The following is a 17,550-nucleotide window of genomic DNA, read 5'->3' as shown; positions in this document are numbered from 1 at the left end:
TAACTCTGTTAAACTGTCTCTGTCTCCCCTTAACTCTGTTAGACTGTCTCTGTCTCTGTCTCTCCGTAACCCTGTTAAATTGTCTCTGTCTCTGACTCCCCTTAACTCTGTTAAACTGTCTCTGTCTCTGTCTCCCCTTAACTCTGTTAAACTGTCTCTGTCTCTGTCTCCCATTAATTATGTTAAACTGTCTCTGTCTCCCCTTAACTCTGTTAAACTGTCTCTGTCTCTGTCTCCCCTTAACTCTGTTAGACTGTCTCCCCTTAACTCTGTTAAACTGTCTCTGTCTCTGTCTCCCCTTAACTCTGTTAGACTGTCTCTGTCTCCCCTTAACTCTGTTCAACTGTCTCTGTATCTGTCTCCCCTTAACTCTGTTAAACTGTCTCTGTCTCCCCTTAACTCTGTTAAACTGTCTCTGTCTCCCCTTAACCCTGTTAAACTGTCTCTGTCTCCCCTTAACTCTGTTCAACTGTCTCTGTATCTGTCTCCCCTTAACTCTGTTAAACTGTCTCTGTCTCCCCTTAACTCTGTTAAACTGTCTCTGTCTCCCCTTAACCCTGTTAAACTGTATCTGTCTCCCCTTAACTCTGTTAGACTGTCTCTGTCTCTGTCTCCCCTTAACTCTGTTAAACTGTCTCCGTCTCTGTCTCCCCTTATCCCTGTTAAACTGTATCTGTCTCCCCTTAACTCTGTTAAACTGTCTCCGTCTCCGTCTCCCCTTAACTCTGTTAAACTGTCTCTGTCTCCCATTAACCCTGTTAAACTGTCTCTGTCTCCCCTTAACCCTGTTAAACTGTCTCTGTCTCTGTCTCCCCTTAACTCTGTTAAACTGTCTCTGTCTCTGTCTCTGTCTCCCCTTAACTCTGTTAAACTGTCTCTGTCTCCCCTTAACTCTGTTAAACTGTCTCTGTCTCCCCTTAACCCTGTTAAACTGTCTCTGTCTCCCCTTAACTCTGTTAAACTGTCTCTGTCTCTGTCTCCCATTAACCCTGTTAAACTGTCTCTGTCTCCCCTTAACCCTGTTAAACTGTCTCTGTCTCTGTCTCCCCTTAACTCTGTTAAACTGTCTCTGTCTCCCCTTAACTCTGTTAAACTGTCTCTGTCTCCCCTTAACTCTGTTAAACTGTCTCTGTCTCTGTATCCCCTTAACTCTGTTAAACTGTCTCTGTCTCTGTCTCCCCTTAACTCTGTTAAACTGTCTCTGTGTCTGTCTCCCCTTAACTCTGCTAAACTCTGTTAAATTGTCTCTGTCTCTTTCTCCCCTTAACTCTGTTAGACTGTCTCTGTCTCTGTCTCCCCTTAACTCTGTTAGACTGTCTCTGTCTCTGTCTCCCCTTAACTCTGTTAGACTGTCTCTGTCTCTGTCTCCCCTTAACTCTGTTAAACTGTCTCTGTCTCCCCTTAACTCTGTTAAACTGTCGCTGTCTCCCCTTAACTCTGTTAGACTGTCTCTGTCTCTGTCTCCCCTTAACTCTGTTAAACTGTCTCCGTCTCTGTCTCCCCTTATCCCTGTTAAACTGTCTCTGTCTCCCCTTAACTCTGTTAAACTGTCTCCGTCTCCGTCTCCCCTTAACTCTGTTAAACTGTCTCTGTCTCCCATTAACCCTGTTAAACTGTCTCTGTCTCCCCTTAACCCTGTTAAACTGTCTCTGTCTCTGTCTCCCCTTAACTCTGTTAAACTGTCTCTGTCTCTGTCTCTGTCTCCCCTTAACTCTGTTAAACTGTCTCTGTCTCCCCTTAACTCTGTTAAACTGTCTCTGTCTCCCCTTAACCCTGTTAAACTGTCTCTGTCTCCCCTTAACTCTGTTAAACTGTCTCTGTCTCTGTCTCCCATTAACCCTGTTAAACTGTCTCTGTCTCCCCTTAACCCTGTTAAACTGTCTCTGTCTCTGTCTCCCCTTAACTCTGTTAAACTGTCTCTGTCTCCCCTTAACTCTGTTAAACTGTCTCTGTCTCCCCTTAACTCTGTTAAACTGTTTCTGTCTCTGTATCCCCTTAACTCTGTTAAACTGTCTCTGTCTCTGTCTCCCCTTAACTCTGTTAAACTGTCTCTGTGTCTGTCTCCCCTTAACTCTGCTAAACTCTGTTAAATTGTCTCTGTCTCTTTCTCCCCTTAACTCTGTTAGACTGTCTCTGTCTCTGTCTCCCCTTAACCCTGTTAAACTGTCTCTGTCTCTGTCTCCCCTTAACTCTGTTAAACTGTCTCTGTCTCTGTCTCTGTCTCCCCTTAACTCTGTTAAACTGTCTCTGTCTCCCCTTAACTCTGTTAAACTGTCTCTGTCTCCCCTTAACCCTGTTAAACTGTCTCTGTCTCCCCTTAACTCTGTTAAACTGTCTCTGTCTCTGTCTCCCATTAACCCTGTTAAACTGTCTCTGTCTCCCCTTAACCCTGTTAAACTGTCTCTGTCTCTGTCTCCCCTTAACTCTGTTAAACTGTCTCTGTCTCCCCTTAACTCTGTTAAACTGTCTCTGTCTCCCCTTAACTCTGTTAAACTGTTTCTGTCTCTGTATCCCCTTAACTCTGTTAAACTGTCTCTGTCTCTGTCTCCCCTTAACTCTGTTAAACTGTCTCTGTGTCTGTCTCCCCTTAACTCTGCTAAACTCTGTTAAATTGTCTCTGTCTCTTTCTCCCCTTAACTCTGTTAGACTGTCTCTGTCTCTGTCTCCCCTTAACTCTGTTAGACTGTCTCTGTCTCTGTCTCCCCTTAACTCTGTTAGACTGTCTCTGTCTCTGTCTCCCCTTAACTCTGTTAAACTGTCTCTGTCTCCCCTTAACTCTGTTAAACTGTCGCTGTCTCCCCTTAACTCTGTTAGACTGTCTCTGTCTCTGTCTCCCCTTAACTGTGTTCAACTGTCTCTGTCTCTTTCTCCCATTAACCCTGTTAAACTGTCTCTGTCTCCCCTTAACCCTGTTAAACTGTTTTGTCTCCCCTTAACTCTGTTAAACTGTCTCTGTCTCTGTCTCCCCTTAACTCTGTTCAACTGTCTCTGTCTCTGTCTCCCCTTAACTCTGTTAAACTGTCTCTGTCTCCCCTTAACTCTGTTAAACTGTCTCTGTCTCCGCTTAACTCTGTTAGACTGTCTCTGTCTCTGTCTCCCCTTAACCCTGTTAAACTGTCTCTGTCTCCCCTTAACTCTGTTAAACTGTCTCTGTCTCCCCTTAACCCTGTTAGACTGTCTCTGTCTCTGTCTCCTCTTAACTCTGTTAAACTGTCTCTGTCTCCCATTAACCCTGTTAAACTGTCTCTGTCTCCCCTTAACCCTGTTAGACTGTCTCTGTCTCTGTCTCCCCTTAACTATGTTAAACTGTCTCTGTCTCCCCTTAACTCTGTTAGACTGTCTCTTTCTCTGTCTCCCCTTAACTCTGTTAAATTGTCTCTGTCTCTGTCTCCCCTTAACTCTGTTAGACTGTCTCTGTCTCTGTCTCCCCTTAACTCTGTTAGACTGTCTCTGTCTCTGTCTCCTCTTAACTCTGTTAGACTGTCTCTGTCTCTGTTTCCCCTTAACTATGTTAGACTGTCTCTGTCTCCCCTTAACTCTGTTAAACTGTCTCTGTCTCCCCTTAACTCTGTTAAACTGTCTCTGTCTCCCCTTAACTCTGTTAAATTGTCTCTGTCTCTGTCTCCCCTTAACTCTGTTAGACTGTCTCTGTCTCTGTCTCCCCTTAACTCTGTTAGACTGTCTCTGTCTCTGTCTCCTCTTAACTCTGTTAGACTGTCTCTGTCTCTGTTTCCCCTTAACTATGTTAGACTGTCTCTGTCTCTGTCTCCCCTTTACTCTGATAAACTGTGTAATTGTGTCCTCTGTTTTCTCCAGGGCCCAGTGTGTGTGTGGACCCTCCCCTCTACAGAGTGACCAACACACCCTGTACAGACCCCCAGAGAGGAGGGGGACCCCCAAACTATGCCACCCGTAATCTACAGCCCCCATCTACCCCAGCTCTGCCTCGAAGATACCTGCCTGCTCAGCCCAGAGGGTCACCTGTTGGTGAGGCATGCACAGGCTCATATGCACACACAGTACACATGAACTACACACAGAATACACATGAACTACACAGTACACATGAACTACACAGTACGCATGAACTACACACAGTACACATGAACTACACACAGAGTACACATGAACTACACAGTACACATGAACTAGACAGTACACATGAACTACACAGTACGCATGAACTACACAGTACGCATGAACTACACAGTACACATGAACTACACAGTACACATGAACTACACACAGAGTACACATGAACTACACACAGAGTACACATGAACTACACAGTACACATGAACTACACAGTACACATGAACTACACAGTACGCATGAACTACACAGTACACATGAACTACACACAGAGTACACATGAACTATACAGTACACATTAACTACACACAGTACACATTAACCACACAGTACACATTAACTACACACAGTACACATTAACTACACAGTACACATTAACTACACACAGTACACATTAACTACACAGTACACATTAACTATATAGTACACATTAACCACACAGTACACATTAACTACACACAGTACACATTAACCACACACAGTACACATTAACTACACAGTACACATTAACTACACACAGTACACATTAACTACACAGTACACATTAACTACACACAGTACACATTAACCACACAGTACACATTAACTACACAGTACACATTAACTACACAGTACACATGAACTACACAGTACACATTAACCACACAGTACACATTAACTACACATAGTACACATTAACTACACATAGTACACATTAACTACACAGTACGCATGAACTACACAGTACACATTAACTATACAGTACACATTAACTACACACAGTACACATTAACCACACAGTACACATTAACTACACACAGTACACATTAACTACACAGTACACATTAACTACACACAGTACACATTAACTACACAGTACACATTAACTATATAGTACACATTAACCACACAGTACACATTAACTACACACAGTACACATTAACCACACACAGTACACATTAACTACACAGTACACATTAACTACACACAGTACACATTAACTACACACAGTACACATTAACTACACAGTACACATTAACCACACAGTACACATTAACTACACAGTACACATTAACTACACAGTACACATTAACTACACACAGTACACATTAACTACACACAGTACACATTAACTACACAGTACACATTAACCACACAGTACACATTAACTACACAGTACACATTAACTACACAGTACACATTAACTACACAGTACACATTAACTACACAGTACACATTAACTACACACAGTACACATTAACTACACAGTACACATTAACCACACAGTACACATTAACTACACACAGTACACATTAACCACACAGTACACATTAACTACACACAGTACACATTACCCACACAGTACACATTAACCACACACAGTACACATTAACTACCCCTGTCCCTCCCCCTGTCCCTGCCCCTCCCCCTGTCCCTGCCCCTGCCCCTGCCCCTCCCCCTGGCTGATACACAGAACGACGCTGGATTCAAAAGTTTGTTCTTCAATTTATATAGTTATACAAAATTCTTGCAACCAATAGAATGTTATACAGCGCATTCAGAAAGTATTCAGACCCCTTGACTTTTTCCACATTTTGTTAAGTTCCAGCCTTATTTTAAAATGGATTACATAATTTGTTCCCCCTCATCAATCAACACACAATACCACATAATGACAAAGCAAAAACACGTTTTTAGAAATGAAAAGAAAATAAATATCACATTTACATAAGTATTCAGACCCTTTACTCAGTACTTTGTTGAAGCACCTTTGGCAGTGATTACAACCTCGAAACTTCTTGGGTATGGCGCTACAAGATTGGCACACCTGTATTTGGGGAGTTTCTCCCATTCTTCTCTGGAGATCCTCTCAAGCTCTGTCAGGTTGGATGGGGAGCGTCACTGCCCAGCTATTTTCAGGTCTCTCCAGAGATGTCTGATTGGGTTCAAGTCCGGGCTGTGGTTGGGCCACTCAAGGATATTCAGAGACTCGTCCCGAAGCCTCTCCTGCGTTGTCTTGGCTGTGTGCTTAGGGTCGTTGTCCTGTTGGAAGGTGAATCTCCACCCCAGTCTGAGGTCCTGACTGCTCTAGAGATGGTTTTCATCGAGGATCTCTCTGTACTTTCCTCCATTCATCTTTGCCTCGATCCTTGGCTAGTTATAGCCTAATGTTAGCTGGCTATAGCCTAATGTTAGCTGGCTATAGCCTCATTTTAGCTAGCTAACATTTAAACTGGTTGGTTAGCTACCTGCAGATTCATGCAGGGTGGTAACGTTGTGATTATGGTTCATTCTTTAGCTAGCAAGCTACATGTCTTAACAAAGACTTCACTATGCAAGTGTCCATTTTAGTAGAATGTCACTGCGACAACTGTTAGCCAGTTAGCTTGGGTGCTTGACTGCTGTTGTAAGGACAGAACGCTCAGATCAAACCTTAAAGAGATGGGTGAATCTAAAGAGGGTGTGAACGATGCTGAATGGGTGTTGACAAAGGAGAGCTCTTCTGTAGGTACCAAAACATTCACAGGCCATTTTCTCAAAAGTGAGGTTACAAGTTCATCAACTTTCAAAGCAGAATTACTTTCCCATTGTTCCTCAAATGCAGTGTATGATAAACCATTTTGTAGCTCTGAGTCTCTACTTTTATCCAATGTAGAAAACACCATTTCACATATAGAGACCACAAATTCAAATGGGCTCTTCTTAAACTCTTCAACATTATCCTCAGCTCTGGCATCTTCCCCAATATTTGGGACCAAGGCCTGATCACCCCAATCCACAAAAAGTGGACACAAATTTGACCCCAATAAATTACAGTGGAATATGTATCACCAGCAATCTCATAAAAGTCCTCTGCAGTATCATCAACAGCAGACTCCAACATTTCCTCAGTGAAAACAGTGTCCTGAGCAAATGTCCAATTGGATTCTTACCAAAATACAACAGACCACGTATTCACCCTGCACACCTTTATTGACAAACAAACCAAAACAAAAGCAAAGTCTTCTTATGCTTTGTTGATTTCAAAAAGCTTTTGACTCAATTTGTCATGAGAGTCTGCTATACAAATTGATGGAAAGCGGTGTCGGAGGGGAAAGCATATGACGTTATAAAATCAATGTTCACAAACAACAAGTTTGCGGTTAAAATTGGCAAAAAACACATAGATTTCCTTCCTCAGGTCCATGGGGTGAGACAGGGACGCAGCTTGAGCCACACACTCTTCAACATTTATATCAACGAATTAGTGAGGGCACAAGAACAGTCTGCAGCACCTAGCCTAACCCTACTGGACTCAAATGTCTACTGTTTGCTGACGATCTGGTGCTTCTGTCACCAACCAAGGAGGGCCTACAGCAGCACAGCAGATATTCTGCACAGATTCTGTCAGACCTGGGCCCTGACAGTGAATCTCAGTAGGACAAAAATTATGGTGTTCCAAAAAAGGTCCAGTAGTCAAGACAAAAAAATACAAATTCCATCTAGACACTGTTGCCCTGGAGCACACGAAGAACTACACCTACCTCGTCCTAAACATAAACACCACAGGTAACTACCACAAGGCTGTGAACGATGTAAGAGACAAGGGAAGAAGAGCCTTCTATGCCATCAGAAGGAACATAAAACTCAACATACCAATTAGGATCTGGAAAAAACTCTTCAATCAGTTATTGAACCCATTGTGATGTCACCAAGAATTCAGAAAACACTTCAATCAGTTATTGAACCCATTGTGATGTCACCAAGAATTCAGAAAACACTTCAATCAGTTATTGAACCCATTGTGATGTCACCAAGAATTCAGAAAACACTTCAATCAGTTATTGAACCCATTGTGATGTCACCAAGAATTCAGAAAACACTTCAATCCGTTATTGAACCCATTGTGATGTCACCAAGAATTCAGAAAACACCCAATTGAGACTCTGCATGCAGAATTCTGCAAAAAATATAATTTTTGTACAATCCAATCCCCCAAGCAATACAGAGCAGAAATAGGACGATACACACTAGTTATCAACATCCAGAATAGACTGTTCAATTCTGCAACCACCAGGAAGCAACACATTACACCACAAAGCCCTCTTCTATAGAGAGATGAACCTAGAGAAGAGTCTCCTCGGCCAGCTGGTTCTGGGGCTCTGTTCACATACAAACCCCACAAAACACAAGGACATAAACACATTTAGACCCAACCAAATATGAGAAAGCAAAAAGATAACTGTTGGACACACTGGAAATAATCAACCAACAAACATAGCAGACTGGAATGCTATATGGCCACTGTGACTGACCCCAAATTAAGAAAATCCTTGACTATGAACTGACTCAGTGAGCACAGCCTTGCTATTGAGAACACTGCCCACAAAATGAGGTGGAAACTGAGCTGCACTTCCTCACCTCCTTCCAAATATATGAACACATTGGAAACACATATTTCCCTCAGATCACACAGACCCACAAAGAATTCGAAAACCAATCAAACATGGATAAACTCCCACATCTGTTAGGCGATATACTGCAGTATACGGCACGTCACGGCAGCAAGATTTGTGACCCGTTGCCATGAGAACAGGGCAACCAGTGAAGAACACAAACAACGTTGTAAATACAACCTGTTTATTTCTATTATTTATCTTCCCTTTCATACCTTCAACTACTTGCACGTTGTTACAACACTGAACATAGCCAATAATATAACATTTAAAACATTTATATTAATTAAAAACTTTTGTGAGTGTAATGTTTACTAACGCTTCCCTTTGTTAATTTAACTTTTGTTTATTGTTTATTCTATTCCATTTGCTTTGGCAATGTAAACATATGTTTACAATAAAGCCCTTTGAATTGATTTGAGAGGGAGAAAAAAAATCCCAGGTCTAATTATCAGGAAAAGGGAAAAGGGTGCTTAAACTGATTAGATGGAAGATGTGGGTAGAGAGAAAAGGAGGGCGATGTTGAAGATTAGATATTGATTGATTAGACTGATAACATAATTGGTTGATTGCCTAATTAAATGTTATAATTGCTTAATTGATGTGTTTTTGATTGTCTCTGATTGGTTGATTGCTTAATTCCATGTTTGTGATTTGTTGCTGTGTTTGATGACAGGTGTGAGGAAGGAGTTCCCGAGGAGTTCTGAGATCACAAGGTCCCTTCCTTCCTCTCCTAAGAGGCTGGCTGTGGTGCCTCCTAAACCCCAGTCACCAGGTGAGACATAGGTACACACACGGCAGATAGCGTGGGGAGAGAAGGGAGAATATCACATGGAGAAAACATGCAGTGGCAGTTTTAGACCAACTGGGGGGGGGGGGCAAGCTGGGGCCAGTTGTACTGTTAGAAGGGCCAGTTGTACTGTTAGAGGGGCCAGTTGTACTGTTAGAGGGGCCAGTTGTACTGTTAGAAGAGCCAGTTGTACTGTTAGAGGGGCCAGTTGTACTGTTAGAGGGGCCAGTTGTACTGTTAGAGGGGCCAGTTGTAGGGCCAGTTGTACTGTTAGAGGGGCCAGTTGTACTGTTAGAAGGGCCAGTTGTACTGTTAGAAGGACCAGTTGTACTGTTAGAAGGGCCAGTTGTACTGTTAGAAGGGCCAGTTGTACTGTTAGAGGGGCCAGTTGTACTGTTAGAAGGGCCAGTTGTACTGTTAGAGGGGCCAGTTGTACTGTTAGAGGGGCCAGTTGTACTGTTAGAGGGGCCAGTTGTACTGTTAGAAGGGCCAGTTGTACTGTTAGAAGGGCCAGTTGTACTGTTAGAGGGGCCAGTTGTACTGTTAGAAGGGCCAGTTGTACTGTTAGAGGGGCCAGTTGTACTGTTAGAAGGGCCAGTTGTAGGACCAGTTGTACTGTTAGAAGGGCCAGTTGTACTGTTAGAAGGGCCAGTTGTACTGTTAGAAGGGCCAGTTGTACTGTTAGAAGGGCCAGTTGTACTGTTAGAGGGGCCAGTTGTACTGTTAGAAGGGCCAGTTGTACTGTTAGAAGGGCCAGTTGTACTGTTAGAAGGTGCCAGTTGTACTGTTAGAAGGGCCAGTTGTACTGTTAGACGGGCCAGTTGTACTGTTAGAGGGGCCAGTTGTACTGTTAGAGGGGCCAGTTGTACTGTTAGAGGGGCCAGTTGTAGGGCCAGTTGTACTGTTAGAAGGGCCAGTTGTACTGTTAGAAGGGCCAGTTGTACTGTTAGAGGGGCCAGTTGTACTGTTAGAAGGGCCAGTTGTACTGTTAGAAGGGCCAGTTGTACTGTTAGAGGGGCCAGTTGTACTGTTAGAGGGGCCAGTTGTACTGTTAGAAGGGCCAGTTGTACTGTTAGAAGGGCCAGTTGTACTGTTAGAAGGGCCAGTTGTACTGTTAGAGAGGAACAGGGGGAGGAGGGCCAGGGGGAGGGGCTGGAACAGGGGGAGGGGTGTCCTGTAAATGCTCCCTTTCATTCACTGTCAAAGCCAAGTGTCTCCACCCCCCCCCCCCCCCCGCCCCTCCCCCCAGCTCATTACCGCAGACAGATGATGCCCCCTGTTGTCATGGAGACCAGTCCTTCAGGGGTAACAGATGTTTTTAGAGCTGAATAGATGGTGGATGACGGTGTCGGGGAAAAGGGGGGGGGGGGATACCTAGTCAGTTGTCCAGCTGAATGTATGCACCTTGCTCGGGTTGGGAAAGACACGTTCCTTACGACACCAGGATAGTGAATTCAATTCCCAATTCCCTAAATGTAAAACAATAATGTATGCGTGCGTGACTGTGAGTCTCTTTGGATAAAAATGTATGCTAAATAGTATATGTTGTTATATGTGATTGACTACTAGAGAAGACGACTAGACAGTATTATGGGCTGTGGGTGAAAGATATGAAGCCCACAATGCTCCTGTGGGACTTCATAGTGTAAAATGTAATTACTATTTATATATATATATATATATATATTTGTTTAGAACAATACTTGGAAAGTAGTGATATAATAACGTATAAATTAATATTTATATATGTAACTGCCCAGCAAATGGGAGACACTGCATCTCAGTGCAAGAGGCGTCACTACAGTCCTGGTTCAAATCCAGACTGAATCACATCCGGCCGTGATTGGGAGTCCCATAGGGCGGCACACAATTGGCCCAGCGTCGTCCGTGTTTGGCCGGGGGGTAGGCCGACCATTGTAAATAAGAATTTGTTCTTAACTGACTTGCCTCACTAAATAAAGGTTTAAATAAAAAAAATATATATATATCAATTCTGGCACATCCTTAAGACAAATGTTTGTTTCCACTAATATTGATGCTGTTTAGTTGTAGTACTGACTGTTGTAACGACTCAGCCTGTGATAACACAGACACACACCTACACACATCTACACACACACACACACACACACATCTACACAAACACACACACACAGCAACACTTACACACACACACACACACACACACACACACCTGCAGACACACACACACGTCTACACAAACACACACACATAGCTACACATACACACACACACACCTACAGACACACACACACATCTACACAAACACACACACACACAGCTACACATACACACACACACACACACACACACACACACACGTCTACACAAATACACAAACACACACACACAGCTACACATACACACACACACACCTACAGACACACACACACACACGTCTACACAAACACACACACACAGCTACACTTACACACACACACACACCTACAGACACACACACACACATCTACCCAAACACACACACACACACACACACACCCACACACACACACACGCACCTACAGACACACACACACGTCTACACAAATACACAAACATACATACACACACACACCCACACACACAAACACACACACCTACACACTCATACACATACATACAGTACACATTTTATCGTTTCTGATAATAGTCTTAATTGAACTAATGGAGACGACAGAATGATCCATCGATGTCATTAGAGGAGGAAACCCCTGTGTCTACGGTGTGTGTGTGTGTGTGTGTGTGTGTGTGTGTGTGTGTGTGTGTGTGTGTGTGTGTCAGACCATTAATGTGTAGTTGACACACACAAGGTTAGATCAACCTTTCTATGTGTGTCATCCAGTTTGAAAGAGTCGATGCCAGGCAGTAGCAGTGATCCCAGGCAGTACCAGTGATGCCAGGCAGTAGCAGTGATCTCAGGCAGTAGCAGTGATGCCAGGCAATAGCAGTGATCTCAGGCAGTAGCAGTGATGCCAGGCAGTAGCAGTGATGCCAGGCAGTAGCAGTGATGCCAGGCAGTAGCAGTGATCTCAGGCAGTAGCAGTGATGCCAGGCAGTAGCAGTGATGCCAGGCAGTAGCAGTGATCTCAGGCAGTAGCAGTGATGCCAGGCTGTAGCAGTGAGCCAGGCAGTAGCAGTGATGCCAGGCAGTAGCAGTGATCTCAGGCAGTAGCAGTGATGCCAGGCAGTAGCAGTGATCTCAGGCAGTAGCAGTGATGCAAGGCAGTAGCAGTGATGTGATGCCAGGCAGTAGCAGTGATGTGATGCCAGGCAGTAGCAGCGATGCCAAGCAGTAGCAGTGATGCCAAGCAGTAGCAGTGATGCCAGGCAGTAGCAGTGATGCCAGGCAGTAGCAGTGATGCCAGGCAGTAGCAGTGATGCCAGGCATTAGCAGTGCTGTGATGCCAGGCAGTAGCAGTGATGTGATGCCAGGCAGTAGCAGCGATGCTGGGCAGTAGCAGTGATGCCAGGCAGTAGCAGTAATGCCAAGCAGTAGCAGTGATGCCAAGCAGTAGCAGTGATGCCAGGCAGTAGCAGTGATGCCAGGCAGTAGCAGTGATGCCAGGCAGTAGCAGTGATGCCAGGCAGTAGCAGTGATGCCGGGCAGCAGCAGTGATGCCAAGCAGTAGCAGTGATTCCAGGCTGTAGCAGTGATGCCAGGCAGTAGCAGTGATGCCAGGCAGTAGCAGTGATGCAGGCAGTAGCAGTGATGCCAGACAGTAGCAGTGATGCCAGGAAGTAGCAGTGATGCCAGGCAGTAGCAGTGATGCCAGGCAGTAGCAGTGATGCCAGGCTGTAGCAGTGATGCAGGCAGTAGCAGTGATGCCAGGCAGTAGCAGTGATGCCAGGCAGTAGCAGTGATGCCGGGCAGTAGCAGTGATGCCGGGCAGTAGCAGTGATGCCAGGCAGTAGCAGTGATGCCGGGCAGTAGCAGTGATGCTGGGCAGTAGCAGTGATGCCAGGCAGTAGCAGTGATGCCTGGCAGTAGCAGTGATACCAGGCAGTAGCAGTGATGCCAGGCAGTAGCAGTGATGCCAGGCAGTAGCAGTGATGCCAGTTAGTAGCAGGGATGCCAGGCAGTAGCAGTGATGCCAGGCAGTAGCAGTGATCTCAGGCAGTAGCAGTGATGCCAGGCAGTAGCAGTGATGCCAGTTAGTAGCAGTGATGCCAGGCAGTAGCAGTGATGCCAGGCAGTAGCAGTGATGCCAGTTAGTAGCAGTGATGCCAGTTAGTAGCAGGGATGCCAGGCAGTAGTTGTGATACCAGTTAGTAGCAGTGATGCCAGGCAGTAGCAGTGATGCCAGTTAGTAGCAGGGATGCCAGGCAGTAGCAGTGATGCCAGTTAGTAGCAGGGATGCCAGGCAGTAGCAGTGATCTGTGTAAATCAGTGGTGGCAGGCTCAGTCTGTCTGCTGCGTGTGGGGCAACCGCAAGGATGTGTTTTTCATGCTGTTAATTTAACCCCATTTAACCCCTCTCTCTCTCTCTCTCTTTCTGTGTCTCTATCTCTATCGTTCTCTCCTCCTCCTCTCTCTTTCTCCACTTCTGTCTTTCTCACCTCCCCTCTCTCTCTCTCCCTCTCTCCCTTTCTCTATCTTCTCTCTCTGTGTCCCCCCATATATCCCTCTCTGTCTCCCTTTTCCCTCTCGTTCTCTTTCTCCTCCCCTCCCCCTCTCTCTCTATCTCCCCCTCCTCTCTCTCTCTCTCCAGTCCTCCCCAGGCAGCGTCCAGCAGCAGCCGCCAGAGGGTCAGTTCCCCCCAGCTCCCCTCGGCGCGTTCCCCCCTTCAGGCCAAAGCAGGAACAGCAGGAGAACCTGCAGAGGGAGAAAGAGGAGGCGCAGTTGAAGGAGAGAGAGAGGGAGGAGCAGGAGAGGGAGCGAGAGAGGGAGAAACAGAGGGAGGAGGTATGTGGTTTTAAAAATGGGGCTGGATTGTTTTCATGCTACAAGACTGTGTTAGCCCGCCTAAGGCATCATCTCTGGGAGCTAATGTTTTCAGGTTTCAGACAAGGTAACTCTATAGGAGAATACCATTCACCCAACAAACCCCAACTACACTCACAGAGCTGTGGGTTTGATTACAGCATTGGTCTTTATACACAGAGAAAAAAATAAAGTTACTCATGGAAATTCCAGATATTCATGTGATATGTTGTGTTGTTGTGTTACTGTGGGGTCCAGTGACTGCAGTGTGTTGTGTTGTATGTTACTGTGGGGTCCAGTGACTTTAGTGTGTTGTCTTGTTATGTTACTGTGGGGTCCAGTGACTGCAGTGTGTTGTGTTGTTATGTTACTGTGGGGTCCAGTGACTACAGTGTGTTGTGTTGTTATGTTACTGTGTGGTCCAGTGACTGCAGTGTGTTGTTATGTTACTGTGGGGTCCAGTGACTGCAGTGTGTTGTGTTGTTATGTTACTGTGGGGTCCAGTGACTACAGTGTGTTGTTATGTTACTGTGGGGTCCAGTGACTGCAGTGTGTTGTTATGTTACTGTGGGGTCCAGTGACTGCAGTGTGTTGTGTTGTTATGTTACTGTGGGGTCCAGTGACTGCAGTGTGTTGTTATGTTACTGTGGGGTCCAGTGACTGCAGTGTGTTGTTATGTTACTGTGGGGTCCAGTGACTGCAGTGTGTTGTGTTGTTATGTTACTGTGGGGTCCAGTGACTGCAGTGTGTTGTTGTGTTACTGTGGGGTCCAGTGACTGCAGTGTGTTGTTGTGTTACTGTGGGGTCCAGTGACTACAGTGTGTTGTTATGTTACTGTGGGGTCCAGTGACTGCAGTGTGTTGTGTTGTTATGTTACTGTGGGGTCCAGTGACTGCAGTGTGTTGTGTTGTTATGTTACTGTGGTGTCCAGTGACTGCAGTGTTGACTGTGTGCAAGTCTGTTATAGCCCGCTGAGCTGAAGCCTAGACTTAATTATTGTTTCGTAGCTAAGTGCAACAGGCAGCCTAGCTTTTAGAGCTTTTGGCCAATAACCGAAAGGTTGCTAGATCGAATTCCCGAGCCAACAATATGAAAAAATGTGTTATTCTGCCCACGTGCAAGGCAATTAATTGCTCCCTGGGTGCCCAATTTAGCAGCCCCCGCACCTCTCTACTTCAGACGGGTTATAAGCTGAAAGTCTCATGTCGGTTGAACCTTTAATGATAAAATAATTTAGTCCTTTAATTGTTTCTTATCTCCAGAGCATAACACCATACATCATAATGTTACTGTATAATGCTACTGTATATTATCATGTTACTGTATGTTATCATGTTACTGTATATTATCATGTTCCTGTTTATTATCATGTTACTGTCTATTATCTTGTTACTGCATATTATCATGTTACTGTATATTATCATGTTACTGTATATTATCATGTTACTGTATATTATCATGTTACTGTAGATTATCATGTTACTGTATATTATCATTATCATGTTACTGTAGATTATCATGTTACTGTATATTATCATTATCATGTTACTGTATATTATCTTGTTACTGCATATTATCATGTTACTGTATATTATCATGTTACTGTATATGTCATGTTACTGTAGATCATCATGTTACTGTAGATCATCATGTTACTGTAGATTATCATGTTACTGTATATGAGATTCATGTGTGTTATTATGGTATGGTTATAGGTCCAGAGGCTTCAGAATCGCTGTGTGGAGCAGGAGGATCAGCTGACATCACTGAGAGAGGAACTGAGGAAGACTACGCTAGGACTACAAGCCTTCATCATTACTTCCCAACACTACTGTCTACAGGTAACAAACACCCACACTATACACACAGGCAAACACACACACACACACACACACACACACACACACACACACACACACACACACACACACACACACACACACACACACACACACACACACTATACACACTGGCAAACACACACACTATACACACTGGCAAACACACACACACACACACACACACACACACACACTATACACACTGGCAAACACACACACGATACACACTGGCAAACACACACACACTATACACACTGGCAAACACACACTATACACACTGGCAAACACACAAACACACACACACTATACACACTGGCAAACACACACACTATACACACTGGCAAACACACACACACACACACACACAATGGACAATGGAGGCTATATACAGGGTGTTACGGTACAGAGTCAATGTGGAGACTATATACAGGGTGTTACGGTACAGAGTCAATGTGGAGACTATATACAGGGTGTTACGGTACAGAGTCAATGTGGAGACTATATACAGGGTGTTACGGTACAGAGTCAATGTGGAGGCTATATACAGGGTGTTACGGTACAGAGTCAATGTGGAGACTATATACAGGGGGTACCGGTACAGAGTCAATGTGGAGACTATATATATATATTTCACCTTTATTTAACCAGGTAGGCCAGTTGAGAACAAGTTCTCATTTGCAACTGCGACCTGGCCAAGATAAAGCAAAGCAGTGTGAACAGACAACAACACAGAGTTACACATGGAGTAAACAATAAACAATAAATAAGTCAATAACATAGTAGAAAAAAAAGAATATCTACACAGTGTGTGCAAAAGGCATGAGGAGGTAGGCAATAAATAGGCCATAGGAGTGAATAATTACAATTTAGCAGATTAACACTGGAGAGATAAATGATCAGATGGTCATGTGCAGGTAGAGATATTGGTGTGCAAAAGAGCAGAAAAGTAAATAAATAAAAACAGTATGGGGATGAGGTAGGTAAATAGGGTGGGTTATATACCGATAGACTATGTACAGCTGCAGTGATCGGTTAGCTGCTCAGATAGCAGATGTTTAAAGTTGGTGAGGGAGATCAAAGTCTCCAACTTCAGAGATTTTTGCAATTCGTTCCAGTCGCAGGCAGCAGAGAACTGGAAGGAAAGGCGGCCAAATGAGGTGTTGGCTTTTGGGATGATCAGCGAGATATACCTGCTGGAGCGCGTGCTACGGGTGGGTGTTGCCATCGTGACCAGTGAACTGAGATAAGGTGGAGCTTTACCTAGCATGGACTTGTAGATGACCTGGAGCCAGTGGGTCTGGCGACGAATATGTAGCGAGGGCCAGCCGACTAGAGCATACAGGTCGCAGTGGTGGGTGGTATAAGGTGCTTTAGTAACAAAACGGATGGCACTGTGATAGACTGCATCCAGTATGCTGAGTAGAGTGTTGGAAGCTATTTTGTAGATGACATCGCCGAAGTCGAGGATCG

The 17,550-nt window shown here is 44.6% G+C and overlaps 1 protein-coding gene across 1 annotated transcript in view; it reads left to right on the top strand.

Annotated features, from left to right (window-relative positions):
• The window catches only part of mtus2a (microtubule associated tumor suppressor candidate 2a), a 146,983-nt gene that overhangs the window by 116,447 nt on the left and 12,986 nt on the right, over positions 1-17,550 (top strand). Inside the window, exons 5-8 of the mRNA XM_036967473.2 lie at positions 3,817-3,987; positions 9,184-9,282; positions 14,028-14,221; positions 15,955-16,080. Of these exons, the coding sequence (XP_036823368.2) occupies positions 3,817-3,987; positions 9,184-9,282; positions 14,028-14,221; positions 15,955-16,080 (590 nt within the window). The remainder of the gene's footprint in view (positions 1-3,816; positions 3,988-9,183; positions 9,283-14,027; positions 14,222-15,954; positions 16,081-17,550) is intronic.

The sequence above is a fragment of the Oncorhynchus mykiss genome, chromosome 29 (assembly GCF_057628025.1).
Source record: "Oncorhynchus mykiss isolate SJ-2025 chromosome 29, ASM5762802v1, whole genome shotgun sequence".
Lineage (NCBI taxonomy): Eukaryota > Metazoa > Chordata > Actinopteri > Salmoniformes > Salmonidae > Oncorhynchus > Oncorhynchus mykiss.
Note: the sequence above shows the minus strand (reverse complement) of the source record. Positions and strands in the feature narration are given on the sequence as shown.